This window comes from Sipha flava, unplaced genomic scaffold (assembly GCF_003268045.1).
Source record: "Sipha flava isolate LNK unplaced genomic scaffold, YSA_version1 263_pilon_pilon, whole genome shotgun sequence".
Taxonomy (NCBI): Eukaryota; Metazoa; Arthropoda; class Insecta; order Hemiptera; family Aphididae; genus Sipha; species Sipha flava.
This window is the reverse complement of record NW_020272925.1, coordinates 376,753-400,110: the sequence shown is the minus strand read 5'-3', so window position 1 is coordinate 400,110 and position 23,358 is coordinate 376,753. Positions and strand designations below refer to the sequence as shown.

Genomic DNA, 23,358 nt, shown 5'->3' with positions numbered 1-23,358 from the left:
TAATCTCATTGAAATAATTATTTTTTGGTAACTTTTAAATTTTTTTATAAATAAAAACATACATGTAAATGAAAATAAATTCATAAAAAAATATATTATAGCAAACTTAATAGACGGGTATGCGTTTATGGGCAAAACTGTATTTACTCCAAAGGTGCTTCATCGGGCAAGGCGGAGACACTTTCATTACTTTCAGGGTCTTCTACTTGAGCCTTTTTTTCATAAATAACTTCAGTTGAACGTACAACGCCTGCCTCAAGGTCTAACCATCGACCTTTCACTGCATTTTTTGCAGGTGGCGACCACCAATTCACTAAGTTACCAAAAACTGGCACATGTCGTAAAATTCCTTCTTGCCAAATCTTTTCTTCGGTTTCTTTTTTTAAGTCTACAGTCGCAGTTTCTATACCTAAAAAAGAAATGTTTTCATACTTCAATTGTGAAATCAAATTGACTCTAAGATTGCTGTCCTCATACCTTTTTTTACAAGTTCAGTCATTGAATCAATATATTTGGTAGATTCTTCTTCTTTGCGTCCAGTACTTTGAACTAAAGACAACAATTCTGCTACATCCGTATCAGCTGTGACCATACCAAACCTGACACAGGCGAGACTGTCGCTTCCTTCTCCTAAAAGTGTGTACAAATTAATTTAGATAATACTTAATACACCCAAGAGTTAATTATCCACTTACCAAGTGAAAATGCAGCATCGATTGAACGAAGCTGTTGCACAATACGTACATTTAATCTATTTAAATCTTGTTTTGCTTGATCAGTAGCCAATTGTTGGGCAGAAGATTGCCACTGCTGTGGCACATATCTCACAGCACCCAATCCAGCCCAATCATCAATTTCAACATATTCTAATGATGGTAATTGTGCAATTAATCCGGTTAGTTTATCTTTATAGTCAACCGTGGCTAGCAGAATTTCCTAATGAACATGAAGAATTAAGCTCAAAAATATCTTAAATTATTTCCCATTCAGATAACTATTATTAAATCTATGGCTTGTCATACTAACAATGTGTTGATCCAAGCATATGCTAAATGTTTCCCAGTCATCTTCTGTTACCAATGAATTTAAAATAGTAAATGGTGAAAATGCCACTACAACACCCAGAGTTTCAATCTCACATAGCTCTAAAGGGGCTTCAGGAATTTCTCGCTCCAAAACTTGACCCAACTAAAATAATCCATAAAATCAAAAAAATAAAATAAATAATGCATGCAATAATAATGTTTGTTACCCAAGAATTTAGTTTATTGTAATAAGGGGAAACCCTTTGATTGCAGTCTTTTGGTACAAATTGAATAATAAAACAACTTATTAGATTGTGCAATAATTCCTGATGGGAAAAAATATCAGTATTAGAGAAATTATAAACAATCATTATCATAAGATATAAAAAATGTCAACTAAACTGGAATATTTCTATGGTTGGCAATAATATCAGCAACTGTTTCCTCATTAAGTGTTTCATCATTAATTGTATTTGGTACTGTATAGTTTCGATCTTTTGTTTCACACTAAAAATGTAGATAACATTATAAAAGTATTAAAGAATAGAAATACAATATCCTAAGTACCAAAATTCTGAGGCAATTGTATTTTTTAACTAAACTATGGATGCGGTGACAAACTTCAAATTTTTGTTGTATCCTTAAAATAAGTGCATCATATCCTAAAGCCTGAAGAAATATGTTGATTAGTTTTATATTCCTTCGATCAATAAATTATTAATCTATCAATACTAACTTGAAAACATGACCAAACAGGTAAACATTTACTCTTGTAAGTATTCAATATTTCTGTATTTGAATATTGTTTATCAAATAAAGTCTAATAATTATTTTTTAAGAAAAATCATACCAAATATATGAATATAATAAAATGATTATAGTAACTAATCTACAATCAACACTTTTTATTGACTTTGCTTTAGTCATAATCTTCTTCCAGATAATTTTTCTTCCCTTTGCACTCTCCACACACACGAAGCAGTATGTGACTTAAATCACATTAGTTTCTCAGATCTTTTTATTTTTCTTCTCCACAACTCATTATTCTGAAAACTTTTCTCTTGGTTACTTTTCTCCTCATAAAATTCTTTTTTTTAATTCTCATTCTCATTTTCATAGAAAAAAAAATGTCCGTCTATAATCTTTTGGATAAAGAAAAAAAAAACTTTGATTAAAAATTACATTAACTCAAAAGCCATTTTAAAAACAACTAAACTAGGAAACCTCAACCATTGTGCCTACATATCACTTCACCTTAGTTTTTTATGTTTATTTTAAATAAATAAGTCATAATATTAATTTTTGAGTTATTGATATTGATCAATATTGATCATTTTTATGTTTAATAATCAAAAATAGATGACATCTAACTTTGGCAAAATTGCTTCATTTTTGTTAAATATTAAGAACAGTTTTTCTTAAATAATGAATTTATGAGCCTTTTTTCATATTTTGTTGATCATTATTAAAATGTTAAAAAGGATACAATAACAGGTAATGCTGAAATATTTAGCCAGATGCTTGGTGTCAATGTTATACTATCGGCTAAATTAGGAGTACTCTGAAAGTGTGAAAATATTTAGATTATAAATAAATTAAATATTTTCATTAGTAATAAGTTATAACATAAAACATACTTCAGTTTTGAATTTGGCTAAAGCTAATCCTGACAAATTATCACCCGACAAGTGCATCCAAATATTGTATTTACTACATAATTCTTTTAGATCTACAATATCGTCCATCTGACCAGTGACATGTGCTCCTAATATATGAAATTAATCTTAAATTAAGAAATTAATAAATATGAAGAAAAACATTATTTATTACCGGCTCTTGCAAAAACTATCAGAGTTTTTTTACCATTTTCAACATCATTTTTTATAATAATTTCAAATGCTTTTAAATCTGCTTTGTATGGGTATAGTACATCTGATAGACATGGTATGATTTGCACACATTTTTCATTCATTCCGAGCTGAAAAAAACAAGGTAGATTAAGTGTTGTTTTCCTAATAGATAGAACATTTATATATAAATAACTTATTAATTGATAAAATTCTAATTACTTGTAAAGCGGTTCTCTTGATAGTGCTAATCAAAACCGGATCTGGTGTGCAGTAAATTATTGGCAATCCAGATGGACTAAAATACTCTGGGCCAAACATACGATGTAATGCAAGCAGTATTACTCTTTCATAACTCAAAATCATGTTTTCTGTGTAAAACGCCCCGCAGTTAGAAAATCTAAATTTAAGTTGAATTAAATTAATAAACAAAGCTAAAAGGCAGATATTGTGCACAATATGTGTATTTAACGTCAGTCATGAATTTTTATACTAACTGAAACAACTGAGATAACCACATAGTAGTTGCTTTGTTGATGAGCGACAAAACTGGCACGGTCTGTTCATTGGGTAGACAGTGACTGATGTAATAGCTAAGAGAATATGATGTCAGACTCAGCTTGTCCAGATTTTGAAGTACAGGAAATGGACTGTCTTCAAACTCGTCACCATTATCTTTCTTGTTCTGATTGATCACCAATGTCTGTAAGGTCAAAAAAAATTATTAGGAATACAAGTTGTGTGTACAGCGATGGGATACGATGAGCTTACTTGTAACGAAGTCAGAATGTCACTAAATGACTTAGAGCTTGATGACAATACATGCGATGTTGGCTGGGTGTTGGGCTGGTTGTTTTCCAGATTGTCCAGTGTGTTTAGGAACTGTACATGGAGATCATTGAATGGAGTATTGTTGACCTGTAAAGGATAACAATTTAACGGTGAAAGAAAAAAGATTATACGGTCGGAGGCACTTACGTTGTTGTCCAGCATCGGATCAACAGCTGCATTGACAAAGGCGGTTTTTGTGTTATTTACGTCAGCGGAGGACATGGTCAGATGCACTATTGTTGGCGCGCGAATGAATCAAAAACTTGGCAGTGACGTGACGTCGTCATGTACCCGTGCGTTCTATGATGATTGTCTATCGCACGGCCGAGTTATAAATTAGAAACTGTATTGTTACAGTGGATAACGGTAAAGAGTTAAGATGGTGCAGTTTCGATCGGTGTGTTCTGTGTCGACACGTTACGTGTTACGTACGTATTGCAGATACGGCGAATGGTTCGGCTCTCTGTTTGAACAAGCGAACCACCGAACAAACGAATAAGCGAAAAGCCGAGGAAAAACGGATAAAAAACAAAAAGACGATGATTTATGGGTTTTGTACCCACGGTGTACACGACAACGGCGAGTTTGATAATTTTTAAAACGTTTAAAAAAATAATAATAATAATAATAATTAATAATTGTTTTATTATTGTTTTAATAATTGAACATTACAACTTAGTAGAGTAAAACATAAATTCAAATATGTTTTTGTTACGTATCGATATTGATAACGATTGTGTGATGCTCTGATAACCGCGATTGTTATCTGAACACGGTTACTCGATTACTTTTTTCTTCGTCGGCGACGAGTGCTCCGAAGCCGTACACTTTGATTCGTGATTGGTGATTTTGTCGGTTCCGTTGGTATCCCAATACGCAAGCCCAGGTTAAGGGGGGGGGCAGAGGGGGTCATGGGCACAGGCCCACAACGAATATCAAAAAATAGTAGGCCCCTGGTGGATAGTAGGTTTTTTCGTTTATTTAACTTTTTTTTTAGCTCGTATAAAAACAAGTATAAAATAGTATATAGTTTTATGGATTTGTGTTCAGAGAGTAATGTTTTTGATGTAATTAATACCGATGATATAATTAAAGGGTTTGCTTCCCAAAAAGAAAGAAAAAATGATTTATATAAATAACATTTTTATTTTTTGTATTAAAAAAAGCAAGAAATAAATTTATAAATAATAATTTTTTTTTGTCTCTGAAATATATTTATGTGTGGATCATCAATATTTTGATTATGGTTTTGGGCACACAAAAATTGTTTGGTCCCGGGTCCCAAATTATCATAATCCGGCAGGCGCGTACACAAGGGGGGTTTTAGGGGTTCAAACCCCTCTCGAAATTCAGGAAAATGATTAAATATGTTTTTATATAGTACGCACAAATCAAAAAAATCGCAAAAAATTAAATATATTCTTATACTCATAACCTATAAAAACTACTAAAAGCGGTTGTAAATTAAACGTATTTTCTGAACTTCGATTGTAATTTCGAAAAAAGGGTTGAATTCTTGACTATGCTTTTTAGTAGGAACCACTTTTTGATTTAAAACCAGATGTGCCCAAAATAAATACAAATGTAATGCAATAATTTCTTTAGATTTTTTTATAAATATATCTTAATTTTATGGTCCTTTAAAATTAAAAATTTAAAATCGGCTTTTTAGAAAACCTAGATATTTTGTTAAAGAATTCATGCATATATTAAAAATTGAAATCGGAAGTTTAGAAGTATGTGTAATTTACTACCGTTTATTGGTCTATAACGTACGAGAAATACGAGTGATACGATCCCCTTAATATTAAAGATTTCTTACTACTCACAAACATGTAAGGCTCTGAAATTATTGCTTATACTGAACCTCTTAAAAACTGATCATTTGCAATCCCCATAAATAATATACAAGTTTTTTGTATTCAATTGATATGAATAATTTAAATGTATTAAAAAAATAGAGTAGTCGTGTGCATTTTTTTTTTGTACATAAATGTTGATGACTAACTATAAATATGTAAAATATAATCTATAAAATGTCATATATTATTTTATCAATAAAACCGAAAAAAAAAACATAATTGGATAATCTACTTAATAGTTGGTGGTATTCAATGGGCTAAAATAAAATGACAGTTGATGAATTTCGCCGGATATAAACATTAATATAATACATATATAAATATAATAATATACAATCTAAAGTCTTTTTATCTTTGGAAATCTTTTTGTCTAATGATTTGCTACCAGCATGTTTTTTTTGCTAATGAACCTCACGTTTCGGATGTTTGTTTACTTCACTCCCATCCATCGTTCAGTGTATCTATAGAGAACGTAGTGTAAGGCAATCGTAATACATTTCATTTGTTTTTTGTGTGTGTCGGCAATTTTTTTTTGTTTAACGCTCTCCTAAGTACAAGTCTCGTACATTTTCGTTTCTGAATCAGCTCGCATTATCCATATCCTACGTATTCAAACGTCGTACGATCAGTTTGTGAATTTTTGATTTGGTATTTTATATCTGTTCAAAAATGGACGTGAGTTTAGATGAATTAATCAAGAACAAAAGGTCATCATCCCTCGGAGGACGTCATGGCGGCGGGAAACAAGGCGACTCCAGAGTTTTCAGTGGCGGTAAACATGGAGGCGGAACATCGAAATTCCGATTAAATGGCGCTGGTGGAAGCAGTGGTGGTCCTATGCGTGAGAGCAGATCCATAGCAAGGCGTTCTAATAGATTTACTCCTTATTCGAAGGTAAAAAACAAGTGAATGAACCGACGATCATTTTGTGGAATTCCTGTAATTTAAAATTGGCTTTGTCAAATTTGGTTCTTCAGTATTACGGATTATCAGTTATAAGTTGTATAAAATTATTTTTATTGCATTAACTAGTGTTTGAACCCCATCCTTAATAATTACTTGTTTGCTATTTGAATCTTTAGCAAAATTCGTGCTAACTTTGATCAGGTCCTCCTAATGTAGGATTTATATTTTTAGACTAATAATTTTTTATCGATTATCTAATCATGACCCTCGGACGGCAGTAATTATATTGAGGTACGGTTTACAAGCTGTGGCTGGTTGAAACAACTGGCCACTGCATATTGTCTGATTTTCAACGTGTTATGCAAAACACAACATTGCAGCGGAAAGTTCAAAGGGTTCCCAATAGTGCAATGTTCAGATGTATTTAATAATTTATTTAACTATATTTGTACAAATATAAATAATTAAAATAAATAACTAAACACTTAATACTACTAACTAATACTAAACTAAGACTACTAAGATGGAACAAATTATCATTAATAATAACAATATTATTCAACTGTTATATATAACTGATGTTGTATTTGGCAGTAAAAATGCCGCATTAAAAGTAGTACGTCAATATAACAATGTACCGCTTGATGGTATGTATTTCAAATATTTTGTAATTTTATAATTTTATTGATTATTTAAGGTCGCCATATGAAAATTGAACTTGCAATTGATTTTTCAACTGTTGCCAACCTTGCTACTCGTCTCAGTAGACCAGCACCATTGTCTGTACGAGGTATTCGTGATGGTATGCTCTTATTTTATACTATGGAATATATTTATTTATATATTTTAAATTAAATTATAATAGTTATAATTCAAATTCTTTTCTTTATAGGAGTGAGAGGTAAACGGGGCAAACGTGGAAATATTCGTGGTAACTTCAGAGGACGTGGCGGTAGAGGTGGCAGGAATAGCGAAAAGAAAATGCCAAACAAAGATGAATTAGATAAATTACTTGATAGATATATAAAATTTAACAAAAGCAAGAAGAACTGATTTCATGTTTATATTTTTGACTTTTTTCTAATATTTTTAAGTAAACTAATGTTTGACAGTTCAAACAGTGTTACTAAGTTATTTGTCAGATGACTTAATAACTTTTTGATAGGTTGATAGAAATTTTAACCTGTTGATCTCCATATTTGATCTTTAAATGTATATTATGTGATTTGCTCTGCATTATGATTATTCTTATATTTTTATATTCAGTCCCGGACATTTTTGTTTATTTTTGAAACTCAAATTATATACTATAATAACGATTTAATATGTTAATGAAATTAATAAGTACTATGCTTCAAAAGAGATTAAATAGCTATCAACTACAGAGAAATAAATGGCAATAAATTAAAATTCCAAAGACATTGGTGATACTAAAAACTAGACTGAATGCAGAATTGTTTTACAATCAATTATAAATATTTATCATATACTAAGGATTTTCGCTTGCGGTGCAGGAGTCAGCATCCTGGGCTCGTAGACGACTTGCGGCCGACCTGCCGTTCAGGCGAACGTCGGTCGCAAATCTCCGTCGCCTCCAGACAGAGCTAATAAAAATTGACCGGTTTTTAGTGTATATTTCTGTATAGTTTAACATTCTATATTATGTTAATAAAACAATTATATTCTGCCTTTGGTTTTACTAACAGGTCGTATTCGCAATGCATCGGAGCCGGAAGATTTCATGTACCTACCGGTTCCGAGTGCTGTTCCTTTTCTCACAAATAATTGAAAATTCATATTTTCCGCCTGTACAGTTGGGCATACCCGTGTGTGTGGTTTACCCGACAACTGTACAGATTTTCCGTTCAGTTCCGTTTACTTCTCTGTCCGTTCGTTTTTGTGATCATTTCATTTCAACTGTTGCGTGTGCCGTCTGTTCAACCGTTATAGTGTTGAACGGCGTGCAGAACGTTTTAAATAATAACACTACTTTAAATTTAATAACTGTTTTTTATAAAATATTCTAAGTTCAACGCATCAGTTGTGAAATAATTCAAACATTTAATTTATTGAGTTAACCGGTGTGAAGGTGCACGATCGGACTGAACACATATACTTATAGGTCTGTTTTTTATCCCCTTATTTACCCCTATCTCGTGTGAACTCTTAGTTGTTCGCTTTCTCATATCTGACAATAATTTATTTATTATTATACTAACATGTTATAACAAATGTAATATTCAAGTAATATTTAAGTAATGTAAATGTACTATTCTACATTAATAAATTATTACTGTAGAATATTACAGAATCAATTACTGTTACTGTACGTTCAATCCTGGATTATTAACTATAATTGGTTGGCCTCGCGATTACTGCCTACAAATGTAATTATAATTTCATATGCCATATAATATGGCCATTGAATCAATCGATGTTTAATCATCCTGTACTATTGGTGCCCGTGTATAATTATAATATTTATAATAATTTTAATGTTTCCAATATTATTTATGTCAGTGTTTCCCAAACTTTTTCGACTCGTGGCGCTCTTTTTAATCTAAGGTATTTTCAGGGAGCCTTTCCCCAAGTCATAGCATAACTAATCACTAGGAAAATTTTAGACCCGATAGTATTTCATGGCGGCGCGGCGCCCTTGTACAGACATCGTGGCGCACACTTTGGGAACCGCTGATTTGTGTGATGTGTCAGTGGTTCTCAACCGGGGGTCCGCGAGTAGGTATTAGGGGGTCCCCGGAAAAAAAAGCGTAATGGCGGAAAAATTGAAATTTGTTGTAATTAATTGAAATTACTTGTGAAACTAGTAGTGAAATATTGTAAATGTTGTAAATAGGTTTTTCGTAACTTATACGATTTAGTATAAGTGTATAATAAGAGTATAATACTGGAAAACGTGTATTGAGAATAACCAACCAGAAATTTTTGAAGCACTGCATGATTTTCTCAGTAAAACTGATATGAACTTATCACAAGGCATCAAACACCAAATTGTTCAACATTTGAATGAGCTTAAAACAGCTTTTGCAAAATACTTCCCTAAATGTGGAAAAGAAGACCACTGGATGATGTTCTCTTTCAGTGAAATTTATTTCAAATCTGCAGTTTTATCAGCCCGTGAAAAAGAAAAATTGATTGAACTGAAAACGGACTCTTCACTCCAAGCAGCATTTCTTGAAAAAAAAAATCACTGATCACCTTTTGGGCTCATGTGAAAGACGAATATCCTGAGCTTTCTTACAAAGCATTCAATGTTTTGCTACCGTTTACGAGTTCTGTATTAGTGGAAAGAGCCTTTTAGTCTTACACATTTATTAAAAATAAGTACCGCAATAGACTCTCGGTGAGTTCAGACTTACAAGTTTATTTATCATCCGTGGAGCCAGATTTCAAAAAGTTAAGTGCTAGCAAACAAGCTCAAGGATCACATTAAAATTACATTTTTAACTCAATATTATTTTTTATTATTTATTTTTATACATACAATGTATTGCGCATGTTGATCAAAATAAATCAAATTTTTCATTATTAAACTTATTTCGTAAATTCATATCTATCTTATGTAAAAATATATGACAAATTGGCATTTGGGGGTCCGTAAAGTAGTAGTGAGTGGTCAAGGGGTGCGTGAATGAAAAAAGGTTGAGAACCACTGTGATATGTGGATGGATATCTTCAGTGTAATGGTAGTCGTAAGGGCGTACATTTATGTATGTCTATAACAAAATTTAAAACTTCTGTATCAAATACGTCAATTCGAGAAAGCTCAATCAAATAATTGAAGAGTTTATTGATTTATACCAATTGGTATACACAATGTTTTACAGTTTTTCTGTAGTTTTTTTTTTTTTTTTTTTTGCAACTAATAACTAAAACTAAACCAATCACTGCGAGCGGGTCCTCGTTTTACGTGTATGCCATGGTAAACAGATATAAGGTTAACTCTGGTGGTTCGAACCTGATTATTTTAACTCCAACGATTGTTGCGCATTGTCTGTACAGGTAAACCTGTACTTTTTACCTGCACATTATATCTGACGGCTAAAAATTACGGCGCGGTAAAAATGTCTAGCGGTAAAATAATGCTAGTATGTTGCCAGCTTAATAGTTAGTTTTCAATCTTACAACGTTGTACACAATATTTTTTTTTTACCGTGCTCAATCGGGTCGTCAAAAAGGTCGGCTGATAACGGCCGTGCTCAATTGGATATCACCGGCGTAGACAAGTCACATCGTGTATGGTCGGCCTTAAACAATGTTATTTCAAATGTTTGAAAATATTATGAGCATTTAACAGTGTTTGTATTGGTAAATTAAAAATGAGAGGATATAATTACATAAAAAAAAGAAAAAATAGTATACCTGACCTTAAAAAAAAAACTCATTCATATCCTTCCTCCCCTTACGATAACTTGATATCATTGATATCATAAATATTTATTATATTATTTATTATTATATGTTTATATTTAATCAGTGCCTGGATATAAATGTGTTTTATAAATGGTAAATAGTGTGTGAATCACGCATTAACTATGATTTTAAAGTCGTTTTTAAATTTAACGTTTACTATTTTCTACGAATCACTGCTGAAAAAAAAAATCATGATAGTATTATTTGCATTTACATGTCGTATATTACAATAATTCGAAGTTGTGCATTCATAAAACTCGAACATTCATATTTTCAACAATTGTCATCCCCAATCGGAAACATCAATGTAAATTCACTTACACTCGTAAAATATTAATATTTCATACAGAAGGGGTGTGGCTTGCATTTTCAAAGACGTTCGTAGTAGTATTTCATTACAATATCATTTTTTTTTTTTTCTTAATTTTACATAAGCCTCGGCATATGACTTTTGGCATTCAAATAGTTTTATTGGTCACATTTCAGGATAAATATTTTCATAATTACATTGTTATGTTAATGAGCTACGAACCTTGCGGGATTCCCGGTTTCCCGGTGGGCTTTTCCACTGCTGTGCTTATCTATAATAGGTAAATTGGTGTTACTCGCGTATTAATTGCACATCGGACCCGCGTGCTAGCATGATTAATACAGGTCGTACTTTTGTTTATCATCGGAAAGTTAACATATTAACAACAAAACGTTGACCTCAATCATTACTGACTTGACCCAGTGGTTTAATAAATTTTTATCAACATGAAATTAAGTTCTGCGCCACAGAATACAATAGATAACTAGTTCAACGGTTGCATGCGGATTACGATCGATTGGCAATTAACAAATCGACCAACACATCTCTGTACACAAATTGTAGATTATCGACGGAAACAAAACCAAATCCTACGGTGTTAATTCATCCAATTTCTTCCCGTCTTCGTTTCCATCCATGGTCTTCCATCGTTTATCGGGGTAATCTTTTCAAATATCTTATTACGAAAGATCGATTCGTTCAATACAATTTAACCCGAACCCGTATTTGCGTTTAGTTTTTGTTTACAACTTCGATCTTCATTTGCCACAACTTATACCCGAATCATGTTAACTTATCAATACATTTTACATTAAAATAACGCTACATAACACCGTCGCATTGTTGTGGAACAGGAGAGCTTTGATGCGAAGTAGAGGTATTTTTTTTTTTTGTAATCCAGTATTATTATTATTTTTTGATTAACCTACCTCAACGAGTTATAGTACACGTGTAATTGACGTACACGAAGAATTAGCAATAACACATTTTTCGAACCAAATAAATCCCTAAATTATTTATATAATAGATACATCTACATCCCACATAATCGCACTTTCCTATGGCTATATTTTTAAATCATACATTACTCTATGTAAACGCTTGATTTCCAACCGTTTGATTACAACGCGGAAACGATAACGCAATATAATTACGATTGCGTGTGCAAACAGTAAGGTAAATCACTAAATCATTTTTCGACGTAAATCACACGTCATATATTTTCCGTAAATCAGAATTTAAAATTTACATACCTGAAGCATAAAAAAAGGGGTTAGCACACTTAAAAAAATCACCCTGTGTATATTATACGGTTTGAAAATAGGTATTATTTGTTTTCACTGCACTCCGGTGGGGATCATAGGAACGAAATACTTGGATTAACGGTCGACCGGTACAGTTGTACGTGATACTGTTTTGCGTTCAAACATATTTTGTGTTCTGTACATGCCATAACACTCAACGCGCTTTTTAATACCATTCGGTTGCAGTGCGAGGCTTCTAAATGTATATGTATTTTTTTTTTTACTTTTCATTTGCACACAGCAAAATAAATCTAGAACAGGTGAGAAAAATAATTTTTTTAATACACGAAAAGAAAATTAAAAGTTTATTATATCACCTCTTGTATACGTTTTAAATATCATTATCATTATAACGGATCATCATGGTGCTAATATTAATTTTCAAACAATTTTTGTTCATCGTATATTTTAAGCCGACATAAAAGTTTGACGTTTCCAAAATAACCATGACGATTAATGCAATGCGATTTTTATTATAATTGTCTACTGCATCGTTCCTGCCCTTTCTGTTTTCCTAGCTAAATATACACGTTATCAACTGTTGTCGAATTTTGATTTTCATATCCCCGAGTTGAAAAGTGCCTGATAAAATAGTCACTGTGGTTCGTACAACACGTACTAAACATTTTTCTAGTTTTTCGATCAATACAGCTTTACGGTGATTATAGTATCGTAAAAGTAAATGAAAAGAGGGTTGTGATTTGATTCGACTGTAGTAATTAATTTGTCGACAGCCTATTTAATTTAATAAATACACACTTTGTGTTGTGTATATTTCGAGTGATTTCAATAATTATGATAGTATGTTATGGTAAGAAAAAAACGCGGTTACGTGAATTTACACTTATTCATTGTGTACTGTTATATTTTAATGTAAAAAAATTCAACCATTTCGTCTGATTTTGTAGAAATTCATTGTTTAGTATTATATTCAGCCCATTTTCTTAAATATCTACCAAAAAATAATGACATTATTGACGTATTGTTAATTAGGTGATTGCACAGGAACGACAATGAAGTTGGTCTGTTTGATTAGCATTGTGATCTGTTTTGCTTATGCTGATGCGAGTCCACTTCAAATAATTGCCGAAAGTGTTTTAATTGCAGCGATTAAGACCTACAAAGCAATGGAAATGTTCTCGTTCAATCAATGTGATGAACATCATTCGAATTTATTGCGGGATTGGCGTAAAACGAACGAAGATTATTACAAGACATTCACAAATATATCAAAACAGATTGCTGACGAGTTAGAATATCAGACATGGTCATCCAAATTGTTTCTGAACAACATGGATTTGGGAAACAACAAGATATTTTTCCAGAACGGTACTTGTCGACATGACGCGTACGAGCAGTACGTGGTTCTATACGAATATTACGATACCGATACGAAACTGCATCCATCAAGATTAGATCCGTTTTTTGCAAGGCTAAATAAAACGTTTGATGATGAGATAGGATATTTAAGATCGGAAAACAGCAAGCTTAAGAGAAAGTTGGAAATGTGTCAAATGGAGCACGACCTAAAAATTAATCTTCAACTACCGTAAACCTCATCACCAGATTCGAGTCAAACATCGTATAATATTATCGACTCGAATCCCAATGATAATAGGTACTGAATAGCGATTAATAGATTTTAATAATTTTTACACGGGTATGTTAGTTTTTTTTAATTTTAATCTTAAGCTATTTATACAAATACTAAAATCATCAATATTTAGATCGATTGATTTAAGATAATCAATAAATACATTTCCTGTGATATTTACCTATTGTCTTTAACGTAACTATTTCGAATGTCCCTCCATCGCTTGTATTTTTGCACCCATGATAAAACGACTTGTACGCGATTTCAAAAATATATAAAATAAATATATTCATTGAAAAAGAAATAGTTCTTTGGGTTCTTTGGTTCCATAGGGAATGGACCAAATTTTATTTTACTTCTACGAATTATGATCCAGGTTAGGTTAGGTTAGTTGCTGTAGATTTAGTGTGCATAAACAAGGGCGTAGATTAAGATCATTTAGAGGGGGGGGCTTGATATATTTAGGTAACAATTATTTGTATTATTACTTATTTATTTACTAGCTGGGATTTTGACGATGGGATGTTGAATATTTTCTCCCTACCTACGCCACTGGTATGAAGCATATACATATTAATAGTTCGATGAAAGAAATTATTACAATTCCGTTGAAGATTAAACATCACACTATTACATTATTATGATATGTTGCATGTAAAAATGTATTATGTAATATATAGGTACATAGATATATTATTTTATACTAGTGGAGGGAATATGGATTATAAAGCTCAAACAGAGACAGAATTATATAGTACAGTTATACGTCGTACAGTTCTTCGTTAAGGCAATCTTTATTTATCGCTTTTTTATGTATTATTATATTTTAAGGCAATTATTTTCAGACGTTAATTTAATTTATTTTTTTGTTTAATTTTATACTTGCTTTAGAAATTTACATATTCATTATTTGCACAGGTGAGAAAAACCCTATTTTACAAATTTAATAATAGTAAATAATAAATATAAGACTTTAATGGCGTAGTTAATAAAAATATTGATTATAATAATAGCAGTATTATGTTGTAATACATTTTTCGGTAGAAATTTAAAAGATTTAAAATAGACTATAATAGGTATAAAACTTAAGTCAAATTAATGATTTGAAAATCAGTATTAAATATTAATTAAAAAAAAAAAATTGAATCATAAATGGCGTAAACACTTTTTATTATCCGTAATGCACTGATAATTATTAAGAGTAAATTCGAATTGAACAAATAACGTTATATTGATAAGAATTTTTTTTAAATAATAATAATTTATTATTGCTATTATAGATTATCAATAGTTTTTATAATTTTTATCATCGTTATCTATTAATTTACTCTAAATTTGCATTTACTATTTGTAAAAATATAATACATGCTCCTATAAATTAACGCACTGCAGATCATGAATTTACATAATTTAATAACTTGTAGTATTATTGATTATATTCGTATATTGCTAGTAATTTATAATCAATGGTAGTATATATTTGATGAATACATTGTTTATATACTAATACTTGATATTGTAATTGCTTATTGATTTTCTTTAAAATGAATATTCATTATTTTTATTATTTATATATATTTTTAAATTTCTCTATCACCCATCATTTTAGTTTTCTTATTTGAGTATCGTAATACTCTTATAGTAAACAGGGTTGATAGACTCGATTGGCGATATGGCGATCGTCGACTGAACTTTTTTGTATTGAGGCCACTTAATTAATAATTTAGGACTATAAAATAAATATTTTAAATGACAGTGACAATGTCGATCTTTACAGCATAAACTGTAGTATTGTAGGTACCATTAGTATATTGATAATAATATTTGAAAACAAAATGTTATTTCTTATCTTGTTTTCAATAATTCAATAATTCGTTATTTACCTGAATACCACATCCCACATCAAACTTAATATTACATTTTTATTATATTCTTAATAAATTGTTTCATTCAATCAACACTAAATATGTTTTTCTGGGAACATTTTTTTTAATCACAATAAAAATTGCAAGCCTGCAACACTTTAGCAGAGTGAGTCTTGTTTGGCTTTGGTTTTGCAGACTCAGTCTTGGTATTGGTTTTGGTCTTGCAGCAAGATCAACTTTGCTCATCACTAACCATAATCCATCATCCATTTTCATTCGTAAATCAAAAAATTTTAATATTTTAAGATTTTGCGACCACACTGTTGTTCTTATTTTCATGATAATATCATAAAAAGTTTACCGCGTAAAAATCATAGATAATAAATATTATCTTTCTTGAAAAATTGTATAAAACATGTGTAGGGGTGGCAATAAAACTTTATCTGGGTCGACAAAACTCTGAGTACGTCTTTGACAGTATTGGTATAATATACTCAATAACATTTTAAATTTTAGATTTTGATGTAAAAACATAAAAACATAATTTTATCACATATATTAATGTTTATAAAAATTATAAACATTATAGAGATAATTGAATCTTGATGATCGCTTTTGTACAATATTTGGCAGTTTGAGCAATTTATAGCAAAACAACGGATAAAAAAAAGGAAGTGTGGAAAGATATAAAAAAAAAAAATATAGGTCTTTAACACAAATTGAATTATCAAAATCGGCTTGAAAAAAAAAAATTACTACAAATGTGTATGATTTAAGTTATATACTAAAAATAAAAAAAACGATATTATTTTTAAAATATGTGCTGGAACATTGTAATGCTATGTCAACGATTAATTAAATACATAAATCATTACAGGTTGTAGTGTCAATGATTCAAAATGTACTTGGGTCGCTTAATCATCATAACGACCTATTTTTACTATGTTTATGGCAATTTAGGCCAAAAACTTAAAGAGGTACAGAGGTTTAAGCTAAAAGAAAAACAGTCATCTGGTAGGGCATATTCAGATCATTTTGATAAGTTGCGTGCCGAATACGAGAAAAATGAAGATAACCATAAAAAATATAAAGCAATTATAAAAGAAGTATATGACGAATTGGAATATCAAGCCTGGTCTATTCATTTGTTTTTGAATAATATAGATTTGAGAAACAACAACATATTTTTCCAGAATGGTACTTGTCGACACGATGCATATGGACAGTACAAAGTTTTATACCATTATTTTGTTGCCTATACGAGATTACACCCGTCTAGAATAGATCCATTTGTTAAAAGATTGAACAAACGGTTTAACGATGAAATCAAGTACTTAAGAAAAGAAAATGATGAATTTAAGAAAAGTTTTAAATCGTGTAAACGGAAGCACGACGATAACTTGAAGATTCTACCGGTGCCGTGACTCTGTCCAATGGAAGTTGCTCGAAAATACGAGAAAAAAATCAACCGTAAACAACTAACGTTTTTAATTCGCATACGATACAGCGCAAAAATAAAATTTTGTAATATTTATGTTTTTTTATTTATTTAGATGTTTGTCCGTGTTCACGTCCGGGCGCGTGCGACCATTTTCGACCTGTGCGCCGCCGTCGTTCTATGTTGATCCGAGTCGTTCGATATCGTTTGCTTTACGGCAGCCGTCGCCCGTCGTTGTAAGGGTCGTTGAAACGCCCTTAATTATAGTAATTACAGTTAAATACCATTTAATTTCAGAAATGTCAGCACCCCCGATATTTGGGTTCTAGTTGTGCCCATCGGTGCCAGATCGCGATCGGCTAACATCACGTTATTCACGTGCGTCGTCGTTGTATTGTATTATTGTATTCATGCTATATTACTTATCGTATTTGTATTTATCATTATTTACCACTATTTATAGTTTCGTAGTATTGACGTTTGTTTTGAACATTACAACTTGCAATTATTATTACTTATTCAGTCTGTGTTGCCTTTCGGCTATTTATTTATAATTATTGAATCTTTTTGTTGCCTATACAAGTATAAAACAAACCGTTGTACAGCGGTGCGAGTTGCCGAGTCTAACTGCCCGGTTAAGAGCCCGGTAGCGATACCAACAAGTAAAGTGTAATCATTTGATTTTGCGATTTTTAATTTAATTTTTAATTATTTTCAATTCACTGGTTTAAAATTTTCAGTTAAACGTTATCATAAAAATACAAGTAAAAGCTGGAAAGCATTGATCAAATAAAATAAAAAAACTTTAGTGCATTTTTGGTAGACATTTATCACATTTTTAGTATATTTTTACATCATTATTTAATATTTTAGGTCAAATTTTTCTAAAGCATTTTAAGGTATTTTTTAGGGAAAATTTTTAGGGCGTATTCAAATGGAACGAGTATACAAACCATAACGGTTATCTAATCCATAAGGGGTACCCGTTAATGTATAGTAAGTACGTAAGTATGCGTATTGCAATCAATCTATGTCGATAAGACGTATACACAATCCTCCCCATTCCACAATCCACCCCCCCCCGCAAATCAATAGTAAACTAAAATTATATTTTTCATTAAAAATTTTATTTATAAAATAATATATTAGGTTTTGTATTACCTGAAAGTACATGCTTGTAAAAAAACTTCGTAGGTCAGGTTTAGGTACACGTAATATTATTTTTTTTATTGGGTTGATTGGTATGACTTATTGAGCTTCTACTTCTGATCATTCACTTGTTATAGTTATAATTGTACAGTAAAAAATATAATATTAATATAATATTAGTAATTTACATTAGCTAATATAAGTTATTAATTATAGTTATTATTTTGTATTAGTTATAAAATATTGAAATTAAAACTATGGGAGTACATTATATGTTGAACAGTAGAGGGAATTAATGAATACATGTGTACATAAATATTTTTATCGTTTCTAAAGAAGTTTTGCTAAACTTTTGTTAGTGAAATAATTGTATATATTTTTGGAATTTTTCTCACCTAGTACTTGTTGCATTGATAATGGGTTTCCGAAGATTGTTTGAAACTATTGAACTTGGGGCGTTTTAGAGTGATATGTTTGATAGTCAGTTCTTTGTCGCAGAGTTCGTTGTTTGATTGGACACTCCTTTTTTGTTATGTAGTGCGAATGTATTAACTGGGAGTGTCCAATGGTTTCTTTGTTATTTCTTCTTGGACCAAAGATAAAATAAAATTTAATTGTTTCCGATTTAGATCAATGAATTCCCGAAATTGTTCATCGTCATTAATTAGATGTCCATTTATCAATTTTTCAAAGAGTCCTTCAGAATTCCTCCTGGTGAACAAACTTTTGAAAGATTTTCTTTTCTTTTTTTTTTTTGGAATTAGCGTCTTGAGTAATTAATTTTCAATTTTTCCATTACGAAGCAGTAATTAAGCACAGATATAAGTATTATATTGTTCAAAATCAAATTTTGTTGAAGTTTTAGAAATTTAAAAAGCAGAACTTAGGTGTGAAAACTACGTGCAGAAAAGAGTCGCAGTCGCAGTGGTTATGATTTGATTTCGTAAAATTAAACTTTATGTGTGTGGGATAATATAATAAAACCTACGACGCAACAGCCGACGTTACAAAGGAAATAGTATAAACAGACGGCATCTAGACGTCGCGTCAAGATTCGGCGTTTTATCGCGTCTGGACGCTGCGCAGGAAACCGTACTTCAAAAGCATACTGTATCGCGTTAATTAAACGTGAATATGAGACGGTAAACATTTTTATTTTAATAACTATTTGTTCTTCGGAAACATTTATACATAAGAAAATTAAATAGCACTATATAAATGTTATTCATCACCGAAAGTCGATAGTACCGTCAGAAGAGAAGTAGCCCAAATTTTAGAATCATTTTCTCAAAAATGTTTATCACCTCTCTATATCGACTGCTATACTAGAGGAAACGTGGTGATTTATCACTTGACACGACTTGCTGGCATTGCTATCTAGATTTGTACGGCAAGACGTGAGCAACAGAATGCGCTTGACTTGTTTTTCTTCTGGTCACGACGAGGATGGCACTCGCTGTCGGTTCACCGTTCGCTCTCTTATCCGTTGCTCGTCCTCGACGCAATACCTTTAATTCGTGTAAAAATAAAACGTTTTTCTTTAAATAAATATTTATTGCCATGTACTTCATTCGTTCTCACATTATTTTTTTTTAACCTCTGAAATTTTACCTGGACAGATTCGTTAACTAAAGAACGATTAATCCTATAAACACGAATAAAGATGTCAATATCGACCGAAGATATGATATGTAAGATATCGATGTAAAAACCCATAATTATCGCTTACAAAAAGTATCGTAATTTTAGTATCGATAAAAATCATTATTAGTATATTTGTATATCGATAAAAAAAAAAAAATAAAAAAAAAAAACAGTTAAAACAAGTCGAAAATCACTTAATAATAACTGTATAAGGCAGTTGTACAAGAATATGATTCAGTATCTACAAAACGGAAACGACACACACAAGATGCAAAGGTCGACGTCAAAAACAAAACAAATGCATATTTAGTTTTAATTTATAATTATTATTTATTAAGCATATAATACTACATTACTAATATATATATATACTGTTGACATTCCTAAACACGAGTTTAAAACATTCTGCTTGCGGATCCGCCGTTACAAACTCAGTAATAATACAAATATCAAAATCGACACAATACATTTTAAAAGTTGGCTGTATATTATTCTCTTTTAACGTACTGAACTGAAGTGAACATCAACATTACATATAATAATATCATTTGTTTTTCTATTGACTCATGAGTTCCATCGATGTACGTATTGTTTGTGAAAATAATAAAGATATTTCGCTGTGTTTACATAAACCGAGTTGAACCAAATCGACTCGCCATGTCGAAGTTCTCCGTCACGAACGAAAGTACCAACCATCTCGTACGAAAATAAAATGTATAATATTGTTACGTGTCACGAGCTCGATCTTGCTCTCGAACAATTGTTGGGTGGACGACGGTGTTGTTTCAAAAGAAACGGAATCACTTAAGTGAATTAACTTTTTCAGTATGTTATTTTATGTACTTATTGTGTTCATCCGTGTTCCAAGTGTTTTCGATTAACTTTTACAAAGGGTGATGGAAAGTGTTGGTTTATGGTGTCGGAATTGCCTTCTATACAAATGAATCTGTTTACTTTTCACATCAGCGTTAGGACTTGTTTCATTCATAAAAATAGGATTTTCCTAGGGTTATCCATTGTGACTAGGGCATGCGTGTATTGTTCCTGAAGCTAATGTTCATAATATTCTGTCTACTTCGTTACCTGATATTCTAAACAGCATAAGTATATAATACACAAATTAATAATATGTAATAAAAATATATAGGAGCCCGTGACAATACTAACCTTGGAATTCTCAAAGCGATGATGCCCGTGAAACGGACAAATTGAAAAAAAATTTTATGTGAAACACAAACATCAGCTCCCGTATCCAAAATCCAGCTGAGCGTTAGATTCGTTTAGAATTTCTTACCGTTTTTTCAATGAGCGTAGTATTTTTGTTGGGCCGCAGAGTCTGCAGCAATATGTACGGTTATGGCTTAGAGCTATGTTTTTTGCATTAAGTTACCCTAATTGGCGGATGGTAGTATGAACATAGTCTGTATTACGAAGCAGTGGTGCCGAAATTCTAAAATTTTACTCAGGCCAAATAAAAATACAATGGCCTTAAATAGTACCCCAGTGGCCCAAGCCTACATTTTTACTTTGCTTAGAAAAATAATTTGTGCTCTCAAATTACAAGGATGATTCACACTAATCAGAAACGTTCCGACAGACACCGTATCGTTCCGCAAAATATTGTATTATTTGTTTTAATTTAGATAATTCATATTTGAACGTTACCGTTCCGTTCATATACGTACCGATCCGACAGAATCCATTCAACATTCTTCGCGGGAATAATCGTGAGGTCAGAATATATTGCAAATAAATAAATAAATATGGTGCAAACAATAGATGGGTTCCTCTGATCCTCGACCTCATTTTAAAAATGTAGTCGGGCCACGGCCTTAACTAAACGTAGGGTTCGGCGCCATTGTTATGAAGTATTAGCAAAAAAATACTATGTGATTTAAAATGAATTACTCCAAATTCTAATTTTTATTTCTTTTTTTAATAATGACATATGTTAGTACCATATATTCATATATCTTCAGAATGGATAAATTATTATATACAATGTTTTTTGTTTTTGTTTTTTTTTTTTGTTTATATAATTTGTTTCTTTATAATAATAATAATATATTATTGTTCCTAAAACGTTTATCTATAAAAAGTGGCACTTATATATTGTAGCCTAAATGGCTAAAACAATTGAGCACAGAATACTCAAAACTGGTAATCTTAATTTACAACATTATTACTAGTATAATACAAAATTCTCAATTGATGTATAATGTTTATCGATATTATTTACAGGTAAACAACTTATAACTTAAAACGACTTGGTAAGACCTACACAAGTTGATTTATGTATTAAAAACAAACATTATATATAATGAACAGAATTTTTTTTTACACATTATCTACAAAACATTTAAATATATAAGTTATTAATACTCGTAGTTATTTCAGTTTAAATAGGTCAAACATTTTAAATTGGTACATAACATTGCAGCATTACATGGAAAGTATGCGTATTTTGTTTTACAACCGAAATTAACGTATAATATGTAAAGATGTCGATTCATTTTTGGTTGCTAAACCGTAAATTTGTTATTTGACTACCCATAATGTATAGATGCATTAATACTAGGTAGTCAATATTTTTTAGTTTATCTATCGTTATAATTTAATAATAATTCCTTGTATATCGTAAAGAATTCGACGCATGTAGGCACAACATTTGTTAGGCTGTCGAGGGATTAGTGTAAGAAAAAAAAGAGAGAAAGCATTGTATTTTTTTTGCAGCGTTCACAATATTAAAAAAAAAACTTCTGGGTAAGCTCGTTAAGATTTAACTAATATATAGTTCATGTAAGTGTCCAAATGTCTATGAAACAAGGGTTAAAGTACCTATATAATTTAAATACCCTGCATAAGTCTACGAGTAAAAATAAAATATCAATAATACATAATACACTAATTTAACGCACAATAAGACAAATATAGAAATAACATTGTATAGTTAAAATATTAAACGAATAATAATACATTTAAATAATAATATTTATAAAATAAACGATGTTTAGTCAAATTGACTAATATTATACTCTGAACGTTTTCATGGGTATAGAAAATAAACCATCATATCAATCTACACAGAGATAATAATAATAATAGTAATAATAATAATAATAATAATAATAATAATAATAATAATAATAATA

The 23,358-nt window shown here is 30.9% G+C and overlaps 4 protein-coding genes across 6 annotated transcripts; 3 read left to right on the top strand and 1 right to left on the bottom strand.

The window, feature by feature from the left end:
- Nucleotides 1–28: 28 nt before the first annotated feature.
- On the bottom strand, nucleotides 29–4,414 carry LOC112685050 (pyridoxal-dependent decarboxylase domain-containing protein 1). Its single transcript, XM_025556813.1, has 15 exons — nucleotides 3,851–4,414; nucleotides 3,644–3,790; nucleotides 3,370–3,575; nucleotides 3,095–3,272; nucleotides 2,856–3,003; nucleotides 2,663–2,790; nucleotides 2,512–2,586; nucleotides 1,762–1,845; nucleotides 1,593–1,694; nucleotides 1,428–1,532; nucleotides 1,253–1,351; nucleotides 1,027–1,188; nucleotides 696–936; nucleotides 478–630; nucleotides 29–409 (listed from the first exon to the last, which is right to left on the bottom strand). The coding sequence occupies exons 1-15, from the start codon at nucleotides 3,923–3,925 to the stop codon at nucleotides 144–146; spliced, it is 2,169 nt and encodes a 722-aa protein (XP_025412598.1). The 5' UTR covers nucleotides 3,926–4,414; the 3' UTR covers nucleotides 29–143.
- A 1,569-nt stretch (nucleotides 4,415–5,983) lies between these two features.
- On the top strand, nucleotides 5,984–7,524 carry LOC112685061 (THO complex subunit 4-like). Its single transcript, XM_025556830.1, has 4 exons — nucleotides 5,984–6,459; nucleotides 6,986–7,118; nucleotides 7,169–7,273; nucleotides 7,364–7,524. Exons 1-4 carry the CDS (start codon nucleotides 6,235–6,237, stop codon nucleotides 7,522–7,524), a joined length of 624 nt encoding a protein of 207 aa, XP_025412615.1. The 5' UTR covers nucleotides 5,984–6,234.
- Nucleotides 7,525–11,709: 4,185 nt separating this feature from the next.
- Nucleotides 11,710–14,414, top strand: LOC112685059. 3 transcript variants are annotated; one of them, XM_025556826.1, is made up of 3 exons: nucleotides 11,710–11,871; nucleotides 11,949–12,089; nucleotides 13,510–14,414. In XM_025556826.1, the coding sequence occupies exons 2-3, from the start codon at nucleotides 12,077–12,079 to the stop codon at nucleotides 14,067–14,069; spliced, it is 573 nt and encodes a 190-aa protein (XP_025412611.1). In that variant the 5' UTR covers nucleotides 11,710–11,871; nucleotides 11,949–12,076; the 3' UTR covers nucleotides 14,070–14,414. The 3 variants fall into 3 exon arrangements, with proteins under 3 accessions (XP_025412611.1, XP_025412610.1, XP_025412612.1); XM_025556825.1 differs by having other exon boundaries at nucleotides 11,710–12,089; XM_025556827.1 differs by lacking the exons at nucleotides 11,710–11,871; nucleotides 11,949–12,089 and adding an exon at nucleotides 12,623–12,776.
- A 1,280-nt stretch (nucleotides 14,415–15,694) lies between these two features.
- LOC112685060 lies at nucleotides 15,695–17,935 on the top strand. The gene is made up of 2 exons (XM_025556829.1): nucleotides 15,695–17,445; nucleotides 17,529–17,935. The coding sequence occupies exon 1, from the start codon at nucleotides 16,875–16,877 to the stop codon at nucleotides 17,397–17,399; it is 525 nt and encodes a 174-aa protein (XP_025412614.1). The 5' UTR covers nucleotides 15,695–16,874; the 3' UTR covers nucleotides 17,400–17,445; nucleotides 17,529–17,935.
- Nucleotides 17,936–23,358: the final 5,423 nt, after the last annotated feature.

What these genes read in the sequence shown, in the direction of transcription:
- LOC112685050 (XM_025556813.1), bottom strand. Translation starts at nt 3,925, where the DNA reads ATGTCCTCCGCTGACGTAAATAACACAAAAACCGCCTTTGTCAATGCA. An exon ending in GATAGTTTTTGCAAGAGCCG is followed by an intron (nt 2,791 to 2,855) that starts GTAATAAATAAT and finishes TTCATATATTAG; the next exon opens with GAGCACATGTCACTGGTCAG. An exon ending in CTGTTTGGTCATGTTTTCAA is followed by an intron (nt 1,695 to 1,761) that starts GTTAGTATTGAT and finishes ATATTTCTTCAG; the next exon opens with GCTTTAGGATATGATGCACT.
- LOC112685061 (XM_025556830.1), top strand. Translation starts at nt 6,235, where the DNA reads ATGGACGTGAGTTTAGATGAATTAATCAAGAACAAAAGGTCATCATCC. An exon ending in GATTTACTCCTTATTCGAAG is followed by an intron (nt 6,460 to 6,985) that starts GTAAAAAACAAG and finishes TACTAAACTAAG; the next exon opens with ACTACTAAGATGGAACAAAT. An exon ending in TGTACGAGGTATTCGTGATG is followed by an intron (nt 7,274 to 7,363) that starts GTATGCTCTTAT and finishes TTTTCTTTATAG; the next exon opens with GAGTGAGAGGTAAACGGGGC.
- LOC112685060 (XM_025556829.1), top strand. Translation starts at nt 16,875, where the DNA reads ATGTACTTGGGTCGCTTAATCATCATAACGACCTATTTTTACTATGTT.